This window comes from Chrysoperla carnea, chromosome X (assembly GCF_905475395.1).
Source record: "Chrysoperla carnea chromosome X, inChrCarn1.1, whole genome shotgun sequence".
In the NCBI taxonomy this organism is placed as follows: domain Eukaryota; kingdom Metazoa; phylum Arthropoda; class Insecta; order Neuroptera; family Chrysopidae; genus Chrysoperla; species Chrysoperla carnea.
The window spans coordinates 23,208,494-23,236,029 of NC_058342.1; the positions used below are offsets into that span (position 1 = coordinate 23,208,494).

General features: G+C 32.6%; 1 protein-coding gene across 7 annotated transcripts; it reads left to right on the plus strand.

Annotated features, from left to right (window-relative positions):
- Window positions 1-1,486: 1,486 nt before the first annotated feature.
- On the plus strand, window positions 1,487-27,536 carry LOC123302480 (ensconsin). 7 transcript variants are annotated; one of them, XM_044885412.1, is made up of 12 exons: window positions 1,487-1,639; window positions 4,947-5,006; window positions 6,264-6,323; window positions 15,034-15,540; window positions 17,703-17,783; window positions 20,685-21,161; window positions 23,690-23,869; window positions 24,071-24,198; window positions 24,414-25,226; window positions 25,523-26,073; window positions 26,838-26,965; window positions 27,092-27,536. In XM_044885412.1, the coding sequence occupies exons 1-12, from the start codon at window positions 1,600-1,602 to the stop codon at window positions 27,100-27,102; spliced, it is 3,036 nt and encodes a 1,011-aa protein (XP_044741347.1). In that variant the 5' UTR covers window positions 1,487-1,599; the 3' UTR covers window positions 27,103-27,536. The 7 variants fall into 7 exon arrangements, with proteins under 7 accessions (XP_044741347.1, XP_044741346.1, XP_044741351.1 ...); XM_044885411.1 differs by lacking the exon at window positions 27,092-27,536 and having other exon boundaries at window positions 26,838-27,085; XM_044885416.1 differs by lacking the exon at window positions 27,092-27,536 and having other exon boundaries at window positions 20,685-20,825; window positions 26,838-27,085.

The following is a 27,536-nucleotide window of genomic DNA, read 5'->3' on the forward strand; positions in this document are numbered from 1 at the left end:
AAAAAATTCTGATATTTGAAAAAATCTAGTGCAAACTCCACATATCCTCTATACACAAACTAGAATCTGTACATAGATGTTTTATGGCATTTTGTACCAGATTTTTATGTATAATAAACTATTGGATGAAGTCTAAGAATTATTTGATCAATTTTATTTATCTAAATCGCAAATAAAATTAATTTTTTTTATCCAAATATATTGTATCAATTTTCAGAAAAACTTAAATAATTTTAAAAAAATTTGGTATCTTTTTATGATTGTTTTAGGATAATTCCAAACTAAAAACACAAAAATTCGATTCATTCAATGACTGGATTCATAGCTTTTGAGATATCACGTGATATCGTTTCAAGATTTCATTGTCGTATAGGCTTTCATGTGATATCGTAGAAATCACTCACTCCATCATAAAAATGACTCAATTTTTTAATTTTATCGAAATTAGGAGAACAACCAATCTTCTCAATTTTTGCAATATTTTTAAGCCCCCGAACCCGTTAGAAAAAATCAATAAATTAAAAAAAAATTTTGTTTCAGAATTTGACGAAACTTTTTATATGGGGTAATTTTTACTCAAAAACTTCAAAAATTCTTTTAACAATTGTGAGAATAGTTTTTTAGATATCCCTCTTAAATTTTGTATGAAAAGGCGATATGTCAGAAATTACTGGTCCAATATCGTTAAGGAAACCCGATTTTTGAATCTAGAAAATTATACAAATCGAAGGAAACAAATTTTACTGATTTTTGAAATTTGCTTGTAATAATTGGTTTGCTAATTATTAGAAAAACTTGACTTTCTTAATTTTTAGGGGGAGACGCCCCTTTGGATCCAAATATAATAATCTTAATTGTGGCATGCTTTCCTATGTGGAAATATTTCGGACAAAAAACTTAAAATGCCTTACAAATACAAAAGAAGACTTTCGGAATTAGTAAGACTTTTTAAGTCATTTGTTTGAAATATTTCCACAAGGGTTTTTAACCCCCGACGCAAAAAGAGGGATGTTATAAGTTTGTCCGTTATATGTGTGTGTCTGTCTGTCTATGGCATCGTAGCTCCTAAACGCATGAGCTGATTTTAATTTTTTATTTGTTTGTTTGAAAGTTAGTTTAATGGAGAGCGTTCTTAGCAATGTTTCAAGAAAATCGGTTCAGTTCGGACAGAGCTACAAGAAAAAAAACGCATTTGTCTGGAGCTAATTAAATTTTTTAAATTTCACTTGTTTAGCATATACAGTTAATTGATATTTGAGTCTTCAACGTAAAGATGATAAAATCTGAAGATAAAATTGATATTTAAACCAATTAGGTGGGCAGATAGTCGCCCATACGACGTTCTAACCTCTATATAGAGGTAAAAACATGGTTGCCTAAATTGACTGTCATTGCAAAAGGTATATTATATGAAGCAAGGCGTTAGTCAAATGACGTGACAATTGCCACATTTGTACAATATACATATCTTTATCTAACACATTCGTGCTGAGTGTGATAGTTGACCGGTTAAAGTCGAGATCATATTGAAATACATGTAATATAGCAGTATGGCCTGGAAATCGGACATGATATGTAGTGTTTTAATATTAATTTAAAATGGCTGAAAACAGTTATAGTGTAAATTTAAATGATAAAGGTACCTAAAAATTTTATACAAAAATTCATCAAATCCTACTGATTTTACGTTTTATCAAATATGTTTCTTTGTTCTTATTTTCGGGGAAAAAACTAACGTCTAGACTCGCGATCACTTCGAAAATCATTTCTCAATGATTCAAGATAATTGATTTTTTTTTTTTAATTTTTTTTTTCAAGTGTACTACTTAAAAATACCGAAACCATCTGTAATGTTTTTTTTCCAAAATTTTTACACTTTTCCCAAATTAGTGTATGCAAAATGTAAAATTCTAGCTGAAAATGTCAAAATAAAGATTCAAGGCTAAATTGACTAAAAGAATTTAATCTAAAGGAAATTTTTTTTTTTTTGGGACTATTTTTAAATGTCTGGAAATTTCTTTTGGAATGTCAAATATGTTGTGTGGCCATTGAAAATTTTTCCTGGATAAATATTTTTGTGTGTGTGAGCTTTTTGGTTAAAATATTGCGGAGGACCAACGCAGTGATTTCAGTGTGTTTCAACTGTTTGTCAAATTCATGTGAAAATTTTTTGTTAATTAGTTAATTAGCGACCTTCACACCTTGATTAATCGTGAATAATTTTTCTTTTATCACGTGTTTTATGTTTTAATGTCTGAAAATTATGAAAATGTGTTTTTCATTTGTTTTTTTTTTTTTGTTTTTTTTTTTTTTTTTTTTTTTTTTTATGATTCATAGACAGACGGAACGTCATTCAATTATTTTTGGGTGATTAACTAAAATTCGATTTTTATGTAATGAAAATTTAATTTTCTTATTTTTTTTTACAAAGAAATTTTTTATGGTTGCAGACAGTATGTCGCAAAAGTAGTTTGTCCCCAGTTTTAACGTTTGTAGATTTTTTATCTATAATTTTAGATTCATTTCACTTAATTTTTTTAAGAAAAAATATTGCTCCTCGGTAAACCGTATGTTTCATGAAAATTTTACTCTTTTTTATTTGAAATTTCGAATAATTTAGAAACGTGTTAGGTCAATGAACATAATATCGAATTATTACAGTGAAACTTCAATAAACATGTCGAGACGTATTGATATGAGTTTTTCGTTTATTTTTTTACATTTCTATCTGCAGTGGCTTGCTTGTAAAAGGGTTTTATCTCCGTTTTTTTCTTCAAATTTAACCATTCTAATGGCATGTTAGTTTTTATCGATTAATTAAATTATTTGTTCATTACAAAATCTTATTAGAATATTACTCAAATGTCAAAGTGTAGGCAACCGTGTAGGCATTTTTACTAATAATAAATGAGCAGTTCTAAAGTTTACAAAACAAATATGATTTTGGAGTAAATTATTTGAGCTAATATAAATTTTTGAGGCAATTAATATTGAATACTCGAATTGTGGCGTCTTCATAGTTCGGTTGCCTAATATTTACGTTTGTTAGGAACCAAAAATTATGTTCGAATGATTTTTTTAAGGGCCATGGAACGTAATTCCACAAGCTTACAAAACCGTTAATGAATTTTGTTAAACAATTTTTCCAAATAAAATTTGATTTTCGAGATTATTTTTTAAATGTTCATTTAAGTCTCGTAATTTTTAGAAAAAAACAAAGGTTAAGCAATTTTTTCGATGATTTTAGGATCCTAGAACGTTAGATACGTTTTATTGACTATAATTTTTGCGAGGCCTTTTTGAAAGGTATCCTCAAACTTGTAAGCAAATCTTAGCGATAGTGATAAGAACCTTCCGTATTGACCCTTTTTTGAAATGTGACAAGCTTCTTTGACGCATTGAATGTAAAACAATAGCTCCATTTCCTTTAAAGAAAATTCGCTAAAAAATAATATGCACTCATTTGTTTTATGGTCCGGGAGCGGACTGCAAAATCACTTGACCCATCGGTAACCGGCTCAAACTTTGTAATAAAGCGGCAATCAAACCCGTAAAAACAATGGGCTATGGCAACCCAACCCGGAGGAGCAGGGAATAAATTTGTAATGCCATATTAGGATATCAACTTTACCCATTACGGTAACTGGGTAATTTTTACGTGAAGTTATAGCTTTCAATCAACTTTTTCAAGAAATAATACCAACTTTTCTTCAAAGGTTGCCATACTTTATCCACAACGTGATTTTGCAGTTCGCTCCCGGACTATTAGCTATAGACAGTTTTGGAAATAAACACGTAATAATTATTGATGCCCCTCCCCCCTTATACGAATGGCGATATTCGTAGTTTCTTAAGATGTCTCGAAAAAATCAATTTTTTCCGGTTTTGGCAATTCCCCAAATTTGACTACCCACCATACTCCAAATTTGACAATAACATCCTTTTAAGGGTGACTATGTAAAAATATTTTATAATCATATAACTTATGTCTACGTCTACAAAAAATTTACGAATTTAAACTTTTATTTGTAAATTTTACGATTGCGCTTAACCGAGCACGTGCTTAAATTAGTCGTCTTAAAAGGGATAATTCGCTAGAATGATAAGTCAACCAATTGTAGTTAGGTTAGGTTATGTTAGAGTGCCTGTCCTGGGGTGGGACACAATTAGACTATAGGGTCCGTTATGATACCGAAAAAGGGTTGGCCCATCCCCGATCACTACTCCATGAACCATTTGGTGCTGTTTAAGAACAGCAGGAGTGATTTGACGTCGACGAACTTTAAGTCGGAGAGGTCGTCAAAAAGAGGCTGGCTCAAGTAAGTCCACCCCCTCATGGCAAGAGCTGGGCAGTGACAGAGAAGATGAGACACTGTCTCCTCCTCGTCATCACTGTGACAGCTCCTGCAGTAGTCGTGGTGCACTGTCAGGCCCACGCGTTCACCAATTGTAGTTTCAGGGAAATGTTTCAGTCGAAGAACAATCTAACAAGATAACAAGAAGGGTACCGCAAAAGATTCTCTAGCACCCAGACTAAGAGTCTTCGTTGTTCTCCTTGAGAGTAGCTTCTCACCCAAAGGTGAATGGAATTCTACAGTTTCTCTCCCAGGATTGTTCCCAAAATCGACGAGTTTAAGATTTTGGGCCTAAACATTCAGACAATCTGACCTCCTGCAGGCTTCTCTGAGAGGATTGTTCTTAGAACGATGGGTCCAAGGTTTCGATTCAAACATTCTCTATCTGACTCCGCGTATTTAGTCTATATCCGACTTCATGAAGGCAGGCTTCTGTATGTACAAATGACCAAAATCTCTCCGACCTAAGGAAGATTGCCGTTACGGTAACTCTATTTCTGGGAATTGAGCACTGTTGTTATGAATTTTTATGATTTCTGATCGATTAAATTTTGGATTTTAATAGAGTTTTTATTTTTTTTTGTTTTCCAGAACAAAATGAGAACACTACAGACCAACATATCACAAATAGACCATCGTCAGTAAATAAAGGTACATAAAATTTGATTTTTTTTGTTTGCTTTGAGCACGATATATTTGGGCAATTCAATTCCTTGATAATTTAAAAAAGATCGATATCGCGAACCAAATGATCTTTCTTGCCTGATACGCGTTGATAAGAAAAGCTGTCGTCTATTTTTCTGACAGTACTGTCAAAGTGGTAATCGACCTGGAAAAGTTGGAAAATTAATTAAATTTTAGTATCGGTCAGGGAAAATGATGAAATAGTTCGAGTATCTAGAATTGAATCTGGAAGACATGATTCTTCATCGTTATCTCGAAATTTATGTACAGGGTGTTCTTTTTTTAAGTTGACATATGCTTGAAACTCGATAAATAAAAATCGAGGAAAATGCTTCCAATGAAAAATATTAGTTTCAACACATCATCACACACATCTTATACCGGCATCGAAGTTTTCAGGTTCAATCCAAACCTTACTCTGATTCATTACTGATAAAAATTAGATGAACGCTTTACATTAGAAAGTTGTTCTTTATAAATACGCAAACTTTTTTTTGTAAACCGAATAGTTTAGAAATAAATCGAATAGTTTTTTGTAAACCTAATACAATTTTGGGCCGAACTTTTTAGGCCGTTTTTGTCTAAACTGTACGATTTGCGGAAAAATGTTTCGAACAAAAAATGTTACTTTTTTAATCAATAACAACTTTTTAATTTAAAGTGTTCATCTATCGATTACCAGTTATGGACTAAAGTGAGCTATTAATTGAGCTTGAAAACTTAGATCAAGTTTAATGTCTGCGTAAGATGTGCGTTTACAAATCCAACATTTTTCACTTGAAGTATTTTTATCGACGAAAGTTATTTATCGAGTTTCAAGCATATATCAATTTAAACAAAACACCCTGTATATTCTACATCAATTTTAACCTCAAAATCTCCTTTTTTTTTGTTTTTTGTCGATTATCAGGAAATTTCGTTGGAACAATTCGATCATCGAAAAGACCAAATTTGGCACGCCATTTGACCACTTATCCCATGAAATTGGGCCGCCATGAATTGAATTACCTTCATAATATATCGTGATCCTAAGGTGAAGGCGAATGTTTAAGGGGAAAAATAGAATGAGCTTTCAAGAAAGCTTTGATTTTTTGTATGCTCTTTCTTTCTTGAAGCAATCTTTTTGATTTTTCGAAGCACCTTTTCCAAAAAAATTCGCCCTTGCCTATAAGGACTTTACCTCATATGTTCAAAATTAAATTTTTATTGCCCACGTTGTTATAGTGAATACATTACACTGGTTTGCATATATTGGGCCAGAATTACCGGATATTTATCCGCAAGGTATAAATTTGAATGTTGTTGCGTTTTTTCAACTAATATTTGGAGTGATTTTTTGTGAATACTAAAACAATTTTTGCCGTGAAATGATTTTTGGTTTGTTTTTTGTCCCCATAAAGTTTGAAAGGTCAATTTTGCACCCCCGAATTAAAAAAAGGTTGTTCTAAGTTTGACCGCTAGGGGTGTATGTCTGCCTGTCTGTGGCATCGTAGCGTCTAAGCAGATGAACCGATTTTGATTTTTTTGTTTCATTTGAAACGTAGTTTAATGGAGAGTATTCTTAGCTATGTTCCAAATGCGAGTTTAAGGTCCCGTACCCAAAAAAACTAAAAAATTGACGATGATCTTCAAAATCGGCTCAGTTTGGAAAAGGTTGTAAGGAAAAGGCGAGTTTAGGGTTCCGTAAATGAAAAATTTTCCTAAAATTCTTTTAATTTTGTAAATTTCACTTGTTATACCTTAAATTGATGGTTAACGCGAGAAAAAATTGTGATGCAGCATGCAGCTTGATGCGATGATATGACGCAGTTTTATGTAGATAGAGGTCAGTGGGTTACACTATACAGACCTCAATACTTATAAACAAGTATTACCCATTGACTTCCATCTACATGAAACTGCGTCACCTCATCTCACCAAGTTGCGTTTCAATTTACGTTCGACCTTAATGGCTAGAAATATTGATTTTTGCTTTTGCATGTAAGTCTAACAATAAAAATACAAAAGAGACCCTAGGCCAAGAGGTGTTCTGTGCTTCCTTGTGAAAAATCTGTCACCCGGCGAGACGTCTCCGGGTAAGATTCCAGACTGCACAAAAATCTCATAACTTTTCTGCTGGAATAATACTAGGATTGATAGTTCCAAGATTTCGGACCCAAACATTCTAAACCTGACGTCCTGATATGTCTAACCCGTAAAAGGGATTATGAAGCGAAAAGAATTTGGTAAATAGTGCATTGAGCATAGAAAACTAGAAGATAGAGATAATTATGACCCAAAAAATTCAAAAATCATATTTATTTGACAATTGGACGTCTAACTTCCGAGACACAGACCGAATGAGCGATATCTTGAAAAGTACTCAACCAATCGTTAAATGAACCCAATTTTATCAATATTGACACAATTTTATGAAAATTGTACACGAAGGGTGATGCTCGGCAAATAAACAGAAGGTTCACGGCGCCGGAATGCTCCAAACCTATTCTTTGGCCTTTCAGCGTGTCTTTTGACGAACGGATTTCATTTTCTTTGTAGAAGCTCCCTTCAATGTAGTTATAATCGGTTTTGAGTCTATCGTGATTTAATGATTTTAGTTACATAACATAGTTTTATACAGTACATCCCGTATATGTAAAAAGACATAATAATATATTTTATTACATAATAGAAGGCGTATGTATAGAAGAGTATTTCTATTCATACTAGAATTATTATTATTATTATAAATTATTATTACAATTTTTAATTAAACATTAACATAGTTTTTTTTTTTAAATATAAAATTTTTAAAAAAAGTTAACTTCATGTGCTCTAAATAAATGAAAGCTCTACTATGCACGTAATCTTGTAAACAGTAGCGTAGATTTTATTTTATATGTTAGATGTGGGGAGAGTGAATTTAAGTAGACGAAATCAAGGACGATGTAAGGTGTATTTTGTGGGTGTGGAGTAGTATTCTATAATTTATTTTTTGTGCGTGTATATGTTTTTTTATACCATGTATATATGAAATATATCAAGGTATGCTAAGTTTAGTCCCAAGTTTATATTGCTTAAAAATATTGATGCTACGAACAAAAATTTGGTATAGGTGAATTTTGTAGGGTACGTTTGACAATCGATCCGAGAAATAATCGGTCTCCGTATTGGATTTTGGAGGATATCTCCGACTATGCATGCAATCAACAAACGAATCCGATTTTTGTATGTTTTGAATCATGTCTTATTTCCTGAGTTTTATCGAAATTAAACATGTGAAAACAAACAATTGACTGAGTTAAATGTTGAAATACCAAGTATAGACAGTGTTGCTGTCACATTACACATATATAAATCTCACACATACATAACTGATATTTCCATATAATACATACTATACAATTTACGCCTAATTTGCTCCCTTGCGGGTAAACAGTGATGTTTAGGAAAGAATGTTTCAAACAAAAGTTGTTCATTTTTTGTTCTCTAATTGTTTACAAGATGGGTCCTACGGACTCAATACCCAATTAACCTATGTTGCTAATTTACGAACTTGACTTTTTACGTCCTGAGTAAGCTGTAATAATTTTAGCTTGATATCTTTGTTCGTTTTCGAGTTATCTTGTTGACAGACGGGCGGACGGACGGACAACCGAAAATGGACTAATTAGGTGAAATATGTGTACCAAAATTTTGTTCGTAGCATCAATATTTTCAAGCATTACGAACTTAGGACTAAATTTAATATACCTTGTATATATATTTCATATACATGGTATAAAAATTTATCTTGATTTTTGAAGTTTTCTTAAGAAGGTCTTCAGAAAAAGAATTCAGATAAAAATTTATAATTTCTATCCAAAAAATACGAAAATCGGATCATTCGACAATAGGGTATGTTTTTTTTGAGATACCGCCTGAAATCTTAATCTTATTCATTGATGAACTAACGAACTGAACTAATATCTACGTAAAACTTGTTACGTAATATTGTATATTTTGTTACGCCTTATACATTAATTATTATTAAGCTTATTATACATATTTTATTGATTAGAGAAAATGTCGTAATCAAATTTTTTGTTGTGACTGGGTTGTCAATTTGTTATGGTACAGTCATATTTTATGAATAGCCTCGAAGGAGTCATAATCCCCCATTTTCCCCATTCAAACAAATACTAAGACCCTCTCTCTCAGAATTAGCTCTCTTTTTTTATTAAAAATTTTTTTTTTTTTTTTTATATTTTACTTACGTTCAAGGTAGTACGAGCAACAAGGCAATTTTAGATTTAGGGTTGAAATTATTTGTACCTTATTTTCAATTTTGATGATGAATTTTGTTATAACTTCATGAATGTAGACGAAAAATACAATTTTTCGATATCTGCCTTGGTTTTTGAAATATCGAAAGGTAAATAATTAAACAAAATTTTCAATTTTCGATATTTTGAAAATTTCTCTAGATATTGAAATATTTTATTCTTACTACCCGTCTTATATCGTCAAGTTATAACATAATTCATCACCATCAAAATTGAAAATATATATTTTTTTTAAATTTGTGTCCCCACTACTTTACTCATACATTCCATATATTCTTAATATTTCCACCGACTAATTTTGAAGAAATATGTGAATACATGTCATCCATCTAAAGCTTTTTTTCTTAAGGGGATGGGGGATTTTTTAGGAGGTAGAGCGTCAGAAAATTTTGTGAACTAATTTGACCTATTCGCTCCGTGCGTGAGTTTCGTTTCCATGGTAACGATACACTACCTTAATTATAGAATTGTATGGATGCATATATAATTGTATGGATTGCATTTATGACTTACATTTAAAATTTAATATTATTGTCTCACAAATTTAAATAAATAATTATGATAATTTACATTTGAAAAATAATATTTGTTCAATTTGATTTCTTATTTTCACAATTTTTAATGCATTAAGTTTAATTAATTCGTGTTTTTCAATAATTTTAATTTGACATTTCTATAACATTAACATGTAAAGAATTGCAAATTAGTCATAACAGCCCCCTTTAACTCCAAAATTTTTCACTGGAAGCACTGGCATCGATTTTATTGTCCCTACCATGGCTACGCACACAACGAATAAGAAATTAAAAGTATGCAATTAGCATAATTAATATGCATTTTTTAATTGCATTTTAAATTGGCATTTTAAATATTAAATTCATTTCAAACTCGTTACTCGGTAGTTTATGGGATCGCTAAACACAAATATCGTGACAGCATTGGTCTCAGAGGTACCTGTTGTCCAGGATGAAGGGTATCCTCGTCGCCTCCGGAGTTTCGGAAAAATTCGTCATATAATCAATCCAAACTCATTTCTTGGTGACTTTTGTGGTCGCTGAACACGAACAGCGTGATAGAATTGGTCTCAGAGATACCTGTTGTCTAGGATGAACGGTAACCCCACCGCTTCCTGAAGTTTTGAAAAAATTTGTCATATTATCAGTCCCATCTCGTTACACGGGAGTTTTTGGGGTCGCTGAACACGAATATTGTAACAGAATTGGTCTCAGTGATACCTGTTTCCCAGAATGAACGGTGATCAGCGACCCCAAAAACTCCCGCATAACAAATTTGAAATCATTTTCATCACTATTAACCGAATTATGAATTTGCTGTATTTACGGTTAATTTAAAATGCATATTAATTATGCTAATTGCATATTTTTAATTTCTTATAAATCAAATTAGGTCACAAAATTTCCTGACGTTTTAATGAATCGAATGTCGAAAACCGAATTCAAATCCAATCTACTGTTCAAATTTGTCGAACTTTATTCCTTCGTGTTTCTTCGTCTGTAAATTCGCAATTGATTATTATCAATGAATTGTTTTGCTACAGTCATACCTCGTTATTTGATATCAGCTTAGATTCATAACTTGTTCGTGACCGATTTTGTGAAATGCATGTTATATAAGTAATCGTTTTTCGTTGTTCAATTTTTTTGTTTACCCAGATCACGTTCGTATGTAGATAAAAAATAATCTCTTAATTCTAAGAAATTGAATCGTGACGCATTAGCGAAAGTTCGAAGTTGATTTAAGGGTAGCTTATTTCATAGAAAATTACCGAGTGATTCAGTAAAAAGCGTTATAAAATTTTTATTTAAATAAAACAAACTCTTAAAATTATTGATGATACGAGAAAAATTTTGGTATAGATGTTCATAAAATTACTTAATTAGTCCATTTCCGGTTGTCCGTTCGTTATCACGGTAAAAAGTGCGTAAAAAAGGACGTAAAAAGTGAGTTTGAGTTCGTAAATGAAAATCATAGGTCAATTCGGTCTTGCACCCGTAGGACCCATCTTGTAAATCGTTAAAGGTAGAACAAAAGTTTAAATGTAAAAAATGTTTCTTTTAAAAATAAACAACTTTTGCCTGAAACATTTTTTCGTAAACATCTTTTTTTTCCCGCGAGGGTGCAAATTAGGACAAAACTTGGGAGTTCTTTTTTTCTAAACCTATAAAAGATAGGCAGTTGAAAATTTTTAGGTAGCTCCAACTAGTAATCTTTTGAAACATTCTCGAAAAACGAAAAAAAACTTCTAGAAAATACTTATAAACAAAACAGTGGCCGAAAGGCCGCCATAATTGCCTTGGTTGGTAACTTTTCTAATTTATTAACAATAATGTCCATTTAATACTTTCTATTCGTTGTGTGCGTAGTCATGATAGGGACTCTAAAATCGATGCCAACGCTTCCAGTGAAAAATTTTGGCGTTAAGGGAGGCTGTTATGACTAATTTGCAATTCTTTACATGTTAATGTTATAGAAAATGTCAAATTAAATTTATTGAAAAACACTAATTAATTAAACTTAATGTATTAAAAATTGTGAAAATAAGAAATCAAATTGCACAAATATTATTTTTCAAATTTAAATTATCATAATTATTTATTTAAATTTGTGAGACAAAAATATTAAATTTTCAATGTAAATGATAAATGCAATCCATACAATTATATATGCATCCATACAATTGTATAATTAAAGTAGTGTATCGTTACCATGGAAACGCCTCCAAAAAAACTCACGCACGGTGCGAATACGGGGTATTTCAACAATCAACTCATTCGATTGTTTGATTGTTGTATTAATTTTTATACATTTTTTAGCAACAGTCAGGAAATATTGTCCCATAATAGTCTATAATTTTAAGTTACCGAGAAATTAAACATTTTCCAAGCACCTTGAAAGATCAGTTTCCGGCTATGAAAATTTTCGTAGAAGAAAAATTTGTTAAACACTCTTTGAAAACCACCTCTTAAATTTCCAGCTGATCTTATTAATTATATGATTTGACCCTCGGAGAGAGGCGTATAACTAATTTTATCGTTACACCTTTCTAATAAAAATAAAAATATTACATAACACATTTGAATGCAAGTACATTTTGTACACAAATAAAAATATTTATTTGTATACAAATCATCAATAGTATTTTAATTGAAATTTCTAAACAGATAAATATTTCAAGGCAATTGAGTTGAAACAAATATTCACTTTTATGGTTGGAACATCAATAATTCTTTTCAAGATGTTTAGGATGCTGCGACCTCTTCTCTTTAATGCGGAAATTTTTTTTTTTAATCACAACAAATAATTATAAATTGTCATTTTTTATGAGAGAAATTGATTTTTAGCAATATTTACTGCAAATTACTGGGTGGTTCAGAAAATATCAGTTAATGAATTTTATGGGGCCCAATTTTTAAGAGGGGGCAACATTTATTGAAAAAATTTCGGGTGTTTTATTCTAAAAATAGTTTACCCTTCTTTTCGGACAGAATAATTTCGTCGATTATCTCCTTCGGAGTCCCGCTTAAAAGTATTATATCTATTTTACCAAAAAGAAAAAAAAAAACAGACAAAAAATTACACAGATGCCGGGACTCGAACCCTGGTTTTTCAGATATCCGGTCTAGATCGTAACCAATTTCGTCACTTCTGTTCTATGTAAGCGACTCAAGATGAGTATACTGTATGAGGGACTTTGATTTATACAGAGTGTATCACTTTAATCTATTATGGCTAACAGCTCGTTTTGTAGTTAACCGATCAAAAAATAACTTTCCAAAAAGCTTCCAAGTTTGATTGGGGCTAACGAAAGTCTTGGTTTTCAACCAACGTTGAGCCCATCATACGGCTCGAGGAACAAATTCTTACTTTACGGTTAAAAGAAAATTTACAAATAATTTTTTCAAATTTTTAAATTTATATCTTACCAGAGCCCAGAATTAACAATTTAATTTGTTTAATCTGCGACATCAAAATTGAGCTATGGCGAAAGATTACAAAGTCAAAATAATCAGAAAAAAAATGTACAATACATTAAGAACCATCTTATATGGCCTTTTTTAGAAAACTTGCTATTATCTATAATAGATTAAATCCACCCTGTATAAAGTACCCACAAAAATTTGAAAAAAAGATAAAAAATTTGGTTTTATAATAAAAATATACCCATTGTAACATTAAGGAAGGATAGGTTAGAGTGGCTGTCCTGGGGTGGGACACACTTAGACCATAGGGTCCGTTGTGATACCGAAAAATGGTTGGCCCATCCCCGACCACTACTCCATAAACCTTTTGGAGGTGTTTAAAAACAGCAGGAGGGCTTTGACGTCGACTGACTTTAGGTCGGAGAGGTCGTCAAAGAGAGGCTGGTTCAAGTAAGTCCATCTCCTCATGAGAAGAGCTGGGCAGTGACAGAGAAGATGAGACATTGTCTCCTCCTCGTCACTACTGTGACAGCTCCTAGAGTAGTCGTGATACACTGCCAGGCCTAAGCGTTCAGCATGCTTGCCGCCCAGCCAGTGTCCTGTGATGAGCCGCAACAACTTTGTGAACAGAGGCCCTTGGAAGTGATATGAGAACTTCGGAACGCCTGCGATTGTACTCAGACCATATCTGTCTTGTAGTACCACAAGTACGTTCTTCCCTCCATCTAAGATTGGCCTTTTTCAGAATATCCTCTTTCAGGAGTAACTTGCAGTTCGCAAATGGAACTCCCGGGTATTTATTGATGCTTGTGTCCGGCAGCATCGTGCCATTTCTGGCAAGCTCGTCGGCTTCACAATTTCCTGGAATGTCCCTGTGTCCCGGTACCCATGCCAGGTCTACATTCATTCCTTCCGCCAGCTCCTTTAAAGACGTACGGCAGTTCTGTGCTACCTTTGACGTTAGATAGACTGAGCTGAAACAGTTAGGAAACTTCATAGTGTTTTTTCAATTATTTTCTACCATGTAACTTTTTTTAGACCACTTTGTGAAAATTTTATCATATGTAAATTACCAATTAAGGTCACTGGAAATACATCTTAATTTTATTAATTAGTAAATATACCAAGGATATTATTATAAGTTTACTCTTGCAAGTTAAAGAAAATTTCTATTGAATGAAAATCGCTTCCCCCGAATTTAATGAATTTTTGAAAATCTCAAATACGAAATTCTTGCTTTTTTTGATTTTATTCTCGAAGTTTATCAAAATATTTTTGAGCCATCCTGTATAGTTCGTATTTATTAGCTTTTTTTATGTCATGTTCATGGCCTGTCATAAGGGCTCTAATATCCTAAAGTGTTCAGGGCTTCCAAAGAAGGTTCTGTATTTGGTGTCTGGAGGTTATTAATAAACATTTCTATGTGGTTAACCCTCTAATTGTAAATAACGTAGTTGAATATTTCTACAATGAAGCTTTCTTTGAAAAAAAGTGATCCGAGTAAAAATTTGTTAGTATGTATTATATGGGAATATCAGCTGTGTAAGTGTGGTATGTATGCATGTGAAATGTGACAGTGTAATCATGGTATTTCAACAATTAACTCAGTCAATTGTTTGTTTTCACTTGTTTTTAATATGATACTTTTTATAAATTTTCGTTTTTTTTATCGAAACATAGTTCTAGTAATTAAAAATCGAAAGTTGTAGCAAGTTTCTAATTTCACTAATTAAAAAAAAAATTTTCCAGATCGTGATGATCGTTTACGTCAAGTACGTGATCGTCAAAATGAGGAACGACTTAGAAAATTAAATGAAATCAAACAACAAGCATTACAAGCACAAAAAATACGTGAACAAAAAGAGGAAGAACGACGTAGACGTATTGAGGAGATGCGTGCACGTGATCAAGATCGACGTGCGTTAGTCGAAGAACGTAAAAAACAAATTGAAGATGTTGAACGTGATCGACGAGAATATATATTGCGTAAAAATCAAGAGCGTGAAGAACGTCTCAAATCTAAACAACGTAATGAACGTTGTTCACCCGTATTCGCATTTGGTTCGTCTACGCCACGTATGCTTGAGCCCGCCGATACAGGTGGTTCATCATTTTGGACAAATCGACGTGCTACATCTACGACAAATATGATGTTCGCTGGCCTTCCAATTAGTCGAAGATCTTCTGAACGTGATGTCGATGGCAGCAAAAAACGTGCCACCTCTGCTGGTGGATTAGACAGGGATCCACCAGAAGGTAAACATCTTTTTTTTTGCACATTCAATTGTTTTTTATTTTATTTCATAAATCTGCCGTAATAGGTCAAGAGTCAGGCATAGTATTTGGCATTCATTTTAAAATGGTTAGCATTTTGATAGCCAGTTCGCAAGTTTTCCCTAGCTATGAAAATTTTCGTAAAGGGCAAACTTGCTCGGCACGACATATACAACACCTTCTCGAATTCCTATTCATTCTTAAATAATCGTCAAATAGCGTGCTTGACACTTGACAATTAAAAGCTAGCTATACATGAACACTTTTTTTTTTGGAGAAAAACTCAGACGCGCCAAGTACATACCAAGCGCGAGGTTGTTTTTTTACATTGATATACTCCACGCTTTTTGTGGATAAGGAATGTGGCTCAGACGATGGTGATGCTTCAATTCACTCCACGCTTTTTATGAGATGGAATGTTTCACGCCAAGCCTGTAGAGAAAATATTTTTTTTCTCGTACACGCCAAGCTTTTCCAGTTTATTTTAGTCCACACTTGATTTTTTGAAACTTTTTTATGTAAAAAGAGTGTTCGTTTAAAGGTAGCATTAAAGATATCGTAAGATAAGTTACAAAACACATATCCTCTCATCATTAGAGAAGGACATCCCTGTCTTATGATATCTCTTCGACTAAAATTCAAGGTTACCTTCCAATATATGCTGTGAGATTTGTTCTTTGTTTTGGCTAAAATGCCACAAAACTTGAGCATAAAAAAACCAATTTTCTTAGGTCGAGATAATGTAGTACATTTTTTACCGTTAAGAGTAATATCGAGGGAATTTAATGCGATTGGATTCACTGAAACTGTAGCTCAAACTTACAAAAACGATTATTGAAAACATGTTTTTATAATTTCGGAAATTGGAGCCTCAAACATGTTATACTTGATAAAAAAAAAGGTCATTGGAACTTAGCTTGATCCAATTCGATTTGGATTCACCCTCAGTGACGGATTAACCATTAGGCGGATTAGGCAACTGAATAGGTTCTCCGGGGAAGGCCAAAAGAGAAATCTGTACAAGAAGGGCGCCACAATTGGATACCAAGTTGATTTACGAAGATGAAATCAAAAAAGGACAGGAAAGACAAATTTTTTATGAGAAGGGACCATCCATAAATTACGTCACGCCAATTACGATTTTTAACACCTTTCTCCCCTCTCTTGTTACATATGGTCGCCTTTTTTTGAAGCCCCTCTCTTGTTATGGCGTTACAAATTTAATAATTTAATATATATAATTAAAATAAAACAGAACAAGTGACGTCACAAATCTTCTGATCTCCCCTACAATGTCACATTTCATTGTCTCCCTCCACCTCAACGTGTGACGTAATTAATGGATGATCCCAATGGGCTGCACAAAAGGGGGCCTTAAGTTGATTTACGAAGACTAAAAAATTGAAAAAAAGGGAACAGGCAAATTTTTATGAGAAGGGATACACACAAGGGGGCGCTAATGTGATTTACGAAGACTTAATCCGTAACTGTTCACGCTTATCGATTTATGTTGGCATTAACTTTCCTGGAGTTTTACAAACTAATTGGCAAGTATTTTGATGACAGTTCTCCAATCATATAGAAGGATGCATACTCGGTGACCATGGTATTTAGACCCATTTTACGGTCTCAACCGATATCTTCCATGGCCATTTCACTTTTTCACTTGGGTTAAAATAACCTCTAAATAAGTTTTACCATGTCTAAAAATTTTGGCATCATTTACAGCATATGTTGGAACGTACCTCAATTTGTATAGACGGAATATTTTGTAATTTAAAAAATTTATTTTCGCTTTTTATTGCACGAATTTTTTAATTTTCTATTTAAAAAATATCATTCACCTTTATTTTTTTCCCAAAACATTTTCGAACTTTCTAATTCAATTCAACAAAATTTGTTTCAATTGGATCTTACAATAAAATTGAAAAACATAACCCTTCTTTTAATCGGACAAAAATTTTCTCGAACTTAGTACATTGATTTAATTGTTTCATGATTTTGTTGAATTTGAACATAATGTACAGATGGTTTATGGGTAATTAAACGACTAATAGCTGAAATGGGAAATCTTTAAGGTTATGGGGGAAAACTGATATATAAAAACATCACTAACACATACACAACACTCTTGATTTTTCCAGATTTTCGAATGTCTACATCAATGTATGAAGTTTTTCATTGGCACACTCCTAGCCCCTCTACTGGCTCTAGGCCAGCTCAGGGTAAATGGCCTTAACTTGCACATATATTTTATATAACAAGAAGTTACAATTCAAAATCATTTGGGTGGTGTTTTATTTCTGAACTAATCATAACTAACTATCGCTTAATTTTTTCTTTTTTGGTTTTTTATGTTTTGATTTTTCACATTTTTCATTGAGGTTTCATTTTACAACTACAGTCAAAATCAACTATAATGATATTGAAGAAATGCCTAAATAGTCGAACAGTCTAAGGCGTTAGTCTTTGACCGTTTGACTACTTAGACTAAGGTTGCTGATTCGAATCCAGACAGCGACAGTGTGAACAATTATAATTAATCGGGGCGGTAGAATTGATCACATTGTCGTCGCTTGAATAAGAATGAAGTAACCGATTCCACACACATCATAAATGTAATTGTAATATATGAATGTAATTTAATAAATAAAAATTAACAAATAATGATGTGGGTGGCCTCTGTTATAGATGTGTATCAGAAAACGGAGGTTAAACCCCATTATTATATTCTATATAGAAGAAATTACAGTCGTTGTAAGCAATATGAATAAAATTTTTCGGTACCTGGAGTAATTTTCAAAATATTGAAAATTTTGTTTAATTATTTAGCTTTCGATATTTCGAAAACCAAGTCAGATATCTAAAAATTTTATTCTTATTCTTCGTTATTTGACGACATTGATGAATTTTTATTGAAAGAGTCATCAAATTAAGGTAGTACGAGCGCCAGAGCAATTTTAGACTTAGGGTTGAAATTATTTTTATCTTATTTTCAACTTTGACGATGAATTTTGTTATAACTTCCATGTATGAAGATGAAGAAAAAGAATAAAATTTTTTGATATCTGCCGTAGTTTTCGAAATATCGAATGCTAAATAATTAAAATCTTTGAATGTTTTTTTCTTACTTTTCGTCTTTAATCGTCAAGTTATAACAAAATTCACCATCAAAATTGAAAATAAATATTTTTTTTTAAATTAGTGTCCCCACCGCGGTACTCATACATCCTTAATTAATCGAGCTCAACGGATTTTTTTTTTGTTTTCATTAATTTATTAAAGTTTTAACTCTAATTTAAATCAATGTTAAATATGCCTGCTCTCATAAGAAAGATAAAATGAACATATCGCCTATCGGATATGATGACCATAATTGTATACCCTTTCAATGTCGCTATAACCAATTTTGACTGTTTTTTTTTTTTTAACTGTCAACATGATTTTGAATTGAATTTTGTTTTTCTTTTAAATTTGTTTGAATAACATCATTATATTTAATAATAATTTTAACACGCATGCGTTGTTTAGTTTCTGTTTTTTAACAATACTTAGTTGTATTTATTTTAAAATTTAGTTTCGGTTTTCATAACTTGTGTTTTTCCTAGTTTTTTTGTGTGTGATTTTCCTCATTTTTTAATTACAGCAGTTTTAATTTTTGATTTTACTATAAAAACACGCATGCTCCAAAAATGAGATTTAACATTTTTAATATATGTAATGTGTACTTAAGAGAATACAGTGTGTTCCAAAATTTTGTATTCAACAGGCGATTATTTTTTTCTTGAATTGTTATATCTAGAAGAAAATGGATTTTTATTTGAATTCATTCAGAAAATAGTATACTTTTATTTTATTCTGCCCGATATTTGATGGCAAAAGGTTAATTTTGAAATTTTCAAAGGGGATCTTGTTTCTTAATCGGATGAATATTATAGTCAGGCTGATACGGGTACAGCGCTATTCTGGCGTTAAAGGAAATGAAGCAACGAACGCGTTGGCATGAGGGAGGTCATCTTAAACGTCCTATTCACCTGAGCCCATCATTCTCATAACATGATGCTTCGTAATTTACTGAATCGAGGAATGGCTACACAAGCCCATCTTGATTACTGGGACTTTGCGCAGAGCGCATACGACAGGCGAAATTGTGTGTAACCACAGCTAGACTATTCGACTGTGCTCGCCAGAAACTCACTAGAGCACAGTTGAGAAGTTTTAGAGCACAGTTGTCGATTGAGAAGCCACCTTCATAAGATGGGGATATCTGATGATCTCACTTGTGGATCTGTATGGAGGACGATGAAATCAAACCGCAAACACATTGCCCTCGGATGACAGCTTGTTCTCAAGGAAATCGCAAAGGAGTCTCGACCTAGGACTCATTTGCGATTCCCCTCTCATGTATTATTGTTATTATTATTCTTAACCGGATCGAAAAACTGTATTTTTCATCTTTTGAAAACATTTTATTTTGTATAAGGGAAATATTCCTCTATGACGACCTAGCTATGATGATATTTTACGACTTTTGGGTCTAATCTACTTTGTAATGTTTTTTTCTTCCGTAATGTTTTTGGGGTCCGTTCAACAGTACTACCAACTTTCGAGATATAATTTTTAAAGAAATTTAAATTGCCATGGGTGAACCCATGTTTTGTCCCAAGGATAGGGGAGGGGGGTAGCAAATCAATAGTTTTTGCTTAAAAATTTCATAATTACTATTATATTTATTCATACTTAATTAGTGAAAGTGTATAGAGATTCCAGATCTAAGGTGGGGTAGATTCCCACCTCTCCTTGATACGCCCTCTTGAAAATATCATCAAAGATCTGATCGAATAAATAGAAAACTAGATAATTTTGTGAACTTTTCTAAATAAGACATTTTTTCTCTAGATAAAACATTTAGGGAAATACAACGCCAATTGACTGAATAAGGAACACTCGGTATATCGTACAGTATAAATTTTGAATGGATTAATGTTTGAAGATGGTTCGACTGTACTCTCGCAAAAAAAAAAATTGAAGACCTAACAAATTTTTTTTGAGAATGACTAAAAAAAATTAATTACTCGAAGTGAAAAATTTTGGTAAACCAGAAAAAATTTTTTATCTCCATGTAGATGATGCTGATTCAAACAATGTTCAAACACCGATTGGATACAACAATCGTGTGGCAAGACGACGTACTGATTTGATGCCTACAATACCGTCACCGCGTGGCACATCGGTTCAACATACAAAACCATTCACCAGGTCACCAGGTAGGGCTTATAGCATGACGCGACTAGATCAATTAGCCCAGCCTAGACAACGGCGAGTTCCTACACCCGAACTGGACGTGGTTATGGAGCATCGACCCGTCTCCATGACCCGTTCATATCCAAGTAAAAAGTCCGATGTTGTAGATACCAGTAATCAATTATCGCGTAGTATGAGTCATTTGGCCGGTAGTAAACCTCTGCGGAAGTCTGATACCAGCACAAGCATGTCACATTTGAATTTTAGTCGCCCTATGGTCACGCCTCGCATGAATAAAACGGAGCGCATGCGTAGACAACGTCTGTTGAATGCAAATAATACAGACAATTTAGCACCAGGTAAGCGCATGTCTCAACTTTTTTTTTTTATAAATAGTTTTTTTAAACTTCTTCATAATCATTTTCTTCAGTTTCTTGACGATTTGTAATTAAAAACAAACTTACTCTTCCATTGGCACTGGCGTCGCTTTGTAAATTACAAATAAAAGGGTGGTACACATGCATTCAAAAATTTACAAGGTGTTACAAAAAAAATGGTACCTAATTTTTCGTTTATACAAATCAAATAGTTCATTAAATCATGGATGTGAAAAAAAAAAAATTTTCTTTCGAAATATCGATCTTTACATCGACCGACAATGAATTTGTATTCATAAACTTGTAAACGGGCTCAACAATCAATTTAATATTAATTGAATCTGATATTAAAATTCATACTTTGAAGTTCTTTTTGTTATTTCGCGATACTTTTGAATGAATATTTTGAAAAGGTGATTTTATCTGCTATTATAAACTTATCTTGCTAAGGTTTTTTTGTGCTATATCCTAAAAATAATTCATTTTCCAAAGTTTATAGTAACACTCTTATAGTATAACCTTTTTTCTATTTTGATAAATTTGACTATATAATTTGGTACCAATTTTTTTTGTTACATTCTATATTTTTTACTTAAAAAGTGATAACAAGATCCATTCCTAGTTTCATGCAGAATACGTGTTTAAATTTCGGGATAATCAAAATATTTGTTCCTGATCAAATATCCCCGAATCGTTTGGAACAAATTGGGGACTTCGGGCTATTCGGGGTAAATGTCTTCGGGCTATTGGAGATATTGGATTCCGAATATTTTTTCGGTACGTTAGTGGTTTTTCGTGGATGCCTCCGTCGAGGTAACTCAAATAATATTAGTCTCTAATTTTTGTCTCAAGTTTGTAACACTTAGAAATATTGACTATCTAATTAGCCCATTTCCGGTTGTCCGTCTACCTGTCGACACGATAACTCAAAAACGAAAGGAGATATCAAGCTGAAATCAATTAATAACAAAAGTTAAAAATATTTTTCCTTATAAAAAAATAAACAACTTTAGTTTGATACATTTTTTCGTAAACATCAATGTTTAACCGCGAGGGTGCAAATTAGGACAAAACTTTGGTGTCCTTTTTCTCTAAAACTGTAAAAGATAGGAAGTTCAAAATTCGCAGCTATCTTCAAATTCACTAGTAATCGACCTCGAAAATTTAGAAATGTTAGAGAATTTTGAAATTCTGGAAAAGTCAGGGAATTAGAGTATCGGTCAGAGAAAATAATACAAATTCTTCCTTCACGTCAAAGACTCAAGGAATTTTTGCTACAATCACGAAATTTCATAAGAAAAATTCGATCGTTACTCTGAAAAATTAGCTGGCAGTTACTCAAACTGTCAGAAACGTTTTACTTATAACGTATTCTACTATCTTTTCGTCTCTGAAATCCAATATATATCCTTACCTCTGAATCCTTTTACACAACTTGTTAATCTCAATTTTGCTCTCGAATTGCTCGAACAACAACGCTTAATTAACATGCTCTGAAAGGTGAGAGGATACATACAACTCAAATATACATACAACAGGTGACGGAAAAAAAATGGGGTTAGTTTATATTTTTTTTAAGGGTAAATTTGCATGAATTTTTTTTTTAAGTATTTACATCAAGTAAAAAATTTTCTTCTCATGCATGTAAGTAAAAAAATAATGGTTATTGGTTTATATATTTGGGACAATTTACATATTCACAGATTAAATAATAAAGTAGGGACGTATTTAGGTAAATTTAACTCTCTATATAGGTTTAAGAGTCAGTTTTTATCATCTAATTTGCAATCTTTTTGATGGCTGAAGTGTTTTGTTATAAATTTTAATTTTCGAGATGTTGGAAATTGTTTTAAATTTGTTTTTGAACCCAAAAAACACGAAAATAGAATTGATATAACTATAAGAACGAGTAGATTTCTGAAAAAAACCGATCCGAGATATCGTTTTTCTCAGAAATTACTCGTCTTATCATCAAATGAACGGTTTGTGAATTTTTTTTGAATCAAATTTTCTTTATTTCCGAGATGTACGTATGTTTTTGCCCTCTAAAAAACGCGAAAATCGAATTCATCTAACGATACTGAAAACGTCAAAAACTAATCAGAGATATCATTTTTCACATAACATACTCGCTCATTTATCAAATGGGCTCGGTTTTATGGCCACAAATGGGGTAACTCACCGAAATATTCGTCATTTATTGGATTGTAAAAGTGAGCAATAAAGACATTTCACTTCGAATACCTAAAAAAAAATCGACGAATTGGATCTTAGAAACTGGCTTTAAAACTAATACGCTCCTTTAAAATTTTTATTTGCGCCTATTATTTATTCTGTGTGTTTTTATTTTATTTTTTGTATTTATATGTTGGTACACCTGTTAAAATTTTAATAATAGTATTAATTTTCAGTTTAAAAATAAATAATAATTTGGTTTTTGAGTTTTGATCAAGCGCTAATAGATTTTAATTTTTCAAAAAAATTTTTTTTTCTTCTTGGAAATAATTTAGGTGTGCGTAGCGGTGAAGCAACCCCATCTCGACCTGGTAGTGCTATGAGTGGCACAAGTAGTGTTGCATCAGGAGTTACAATGCGCAGGCCAACGTCTGCAGTACATACTCCACCTAGAAAACCTAGGCCTGCATCCATTGCTGGTACAGGACTTTCTTCTGATTACACCAAAAAGAATAGTATGTCTCTTAATATTTCTGAAATAATATGCTGGGAGAAAATTTAAGGAAGATTTTTTGCGGATTATAATTTCTCCTTCTCCACTTTCTGAGGTTAAAATAATCGTTATTTTTGTGGAATAAATCTTAAATTTTCTCCGCTTCAATATTCTTTCTAAATATTTCTGCTTTTAAAAAACAAAATTGTGTTTTTTGTTGAAGGTATTTCTAATAATGATGTTAAAAATGTCGGATCAGATCATTCGAAACCACCAATTCCTCATTCGAGTACAAAATCTTTCAGTGGTAAAGTCGATAGAATTCCATCCAAATCAAACTTAGGCTTAAAGGTATGTTTTCAAGAACTCTGTTCATACATGACATACATTTTCGAAAAATTGAGAATTTGTCAAAACCTGCTTATAAAATCTACGAAATATGTGAAAGTTTCTTATCTTTCTCCAAAAAGTCTATAAAGCAGGAAATTCTCAACCTTGCGAAAATAAGTTTTTTATTTTGTCTAGCAAGAAAATTATTTGTAATTCGATTATTATTGAATCCGCAGGGAACATCGTCTGCACGAAATTCAGCAAAAACAACTCCTTTACAATCACCCACAACTGAGAATGTCGGTTTAATTGGTGATCATCATAAATCAATACCGAATACACCAAAGCGAAAAGGTTCACGTCAAGAGAGTTCGTCCACAAATCAACAACAACCGATAACAAATGGCGATCATCATCAGACAAACAAAACACCAGCAAAACAGAAATCGAAAAATGTAACCGATAAAGACAATAATAATAAAACTGATAAAGTCAATCCTCCAGAAAGCGTGAAGGCGGAAGTTGTTGAAGCACAAATAGATACCACCACAACTCAAGTCAATCAACAGGAACATGTTACAAGTGAAAGTGTAAACGAAACCATCGTATCGGAATCATCTAGTGCAAATGTTGAAAGCAATCAAGTCGTTGATAATTTAATAGATGTTGATTCAGATCAACAGAATCTTGTCGATTTAGTTTCAGAAACATCAACTCCAAATATAATGAGCGTCAGTCAGCCGCCCCCACAAACTCAATTCGATAATTTAGAACAAGTCGATATGAGTGCTTCTATGATAGCAAAAATTCGAATTACCACAGAAGAAGAAGCGAAAGCTGCATTAGCTGAACGACGTCGATTGGCTCGTGAAGAAGCCGAACGACAAGCTGAGCTCGAACGACAACGTTTAGAGGAAATTGCACGAATTCAAGCGGAAAAAGAACGTGCCGAAGAGGAGGAACAACGTCGATTAGAGGAAGAAACTTTACGATTAGCACAACAACAACGTGAAGCCGAAGAATTACGTTTACGTCAAGCAATCGAAGAGGTAAAGAATTTAATTAATTTTTTTTCCAGAATAATTTTTCAGTCACATTTCTCCAGCTCTTCCATTAAAATGTTTATGTAAACTGAGATAGTGTCAAAGAAATGTCTTTTGGATGCATCAATTTCCCAGCCCATTCATGCTTTCAATAACTGGAAAAGACAAAAATTCCATTTCAATAAAAAGCATTTAATGAGGGGGAAATATGACCTTAATAATGGAGCTCAATTGCTCACGGGTTCTTTGAAATTTTTCCTGTTTTCTTCAAACCATTGATCACAATTTTTTCATATTTTTAGGCACAACGTCGTGAAGAAGAGGAGCGTCAACGAAAAATCGAAGAAGAAAAACAAAAAGCTGAAAAAGAGGAACAAGAACGTAAAGCTCGTGAAGAAGCTGAAAAACAACGTATTGAATTAGCTGCGAAACTTGAAAAAGAGGAACGTGAACGTGAAGCACGACGTAAACGTGTCGAGGCAATTATGTCACGTACACGTGGGGCATCCGCAAATAATAGTGCAATACAATCAAATAACGATTCAGATAATCAACAATCGCAACAGAATACACAAAGTGGTAACAATCAAAGTGGCGGCGAAGAGAATAATATTGTACGAAATGGTACAACAATCACGCAGGACAAACAACAATTAACTAAACAATTCAACAATGATAATAATACAAATAATGTTCTTAGAGAAGTTCAATTGCAATCTGGTGATCATCCGATGCAGACGCCTATTATTAATACACGACAATTGTCTGTCGATGGCGAATTTAATTCTGTTGTGGAACAACCTAGTTTGGCTACCAGTAAGGTGCCTTTAAATGGTAGCAATGTAGTTCATATGTAAGTTTTTTTTTTTTTTTTACTTCATATATTTCACCCTCTGAACAGAGCCGGATTTAACCTTAGCGCCGCCCAAATTATTTGTCTAGCCTGTTTTTCCCTATGCGGTACATTTTTAGATCGTGAGTCTCTTTCATGTCGCACGATAAGCTTGGAAATGAGGGGTAAATCTTATATAAATTTTCAGTAATCTCAGAAACGGCTCCAACGATTTTCCTGAAAGTTAGTAAGCAGGGGATTTTGGGGCGAAAATCGATCTAGTAAGGTTTCATTTTTAGAAAAAGTCGTTTTATCCGTATTTTTAGAAACTGAAACATTGACTGCAAAATATAACTTCCTGACATCTAATGGGGGCGAAATAAAGTACATTAGCGGTACATTCAAATTATTACTTGTGAGAAGACATTTTAAATAGTTCTTATATTAATGTTAAATTTGTGTCTTTTTAACCTAAAAAATACCGAGTAAAGTTCGGTCCTCCAAGTACTCACGGAATTTAATAAAGGAATAAGGAAGATAACACAGAGACAGGAAAAAACAGGCTAGTTTGATGGCTCTTTCGGTAAAATTATCCTTCTCTAACTAATCTTTTTACGATCGGACTTTCATTTTTCTTGGTTTTTAGTGAAAATGTCACTAAATCAGCTAATGACATTCTTATCAAGAAAATTATTATTGAAGAGATAAAATTGTACGATCTTTTCAATGTCGAGGGGAACAAGTTTTGTTGATATTTAATTTTATCGAAATTTTTTTTCTTACAGATTTGAACAGCACATTAGTAGTAATGCAAATCCAGCTAGTGTAGACGTGCTTATAAACGAAGATACGATCAATTCAAATAAATCGGTATCTGAGTCGTCGCAACAGCAATCAGTAACAACGGGAGGCGGTATGTATTTCAATTAAAAAAAAAACCACAAAATCAAATCAAAAAACCGTACTAACTCTAAATCCCCCTCCACTCTCACAAAATTGCAATTCGGACTAATTATAATACCAAGACATACCTTTATAGATTTGGCGTGAAGAACGTATGTCTTTTCAAATTCAGAACAGATGAAATTTCAGAGTCGTGTATGAACCACACAATCGTCGATATTCAAACAAACAAAAAACAGTCACCATTACCAACTTTAAACAAAAAAACATAATATTAAAAAAAAAAATACTAAAAAAAAAAACTTAAATATTTAAATAAAAAAAAATTTATTAATCACATTTCATAAAAAAAAACATAATTATTTACTATTGGCATTTTTCGCAAATTGAGGAAAAACAATTTTCAAAGTCATTGTATGCATGTAAACTTCGCAAAAATAAAAACTCTTTTTATTTAGTTAAAAATACACTAAATTTTCAGCCATTTAACTTTCTTATGCTTGGGCGTTTTGGATCCCCGGCATCATTGTGGCGACCAAATAGAACATAGCCATTGTGGTTGGGTATATTTTACCCATGTA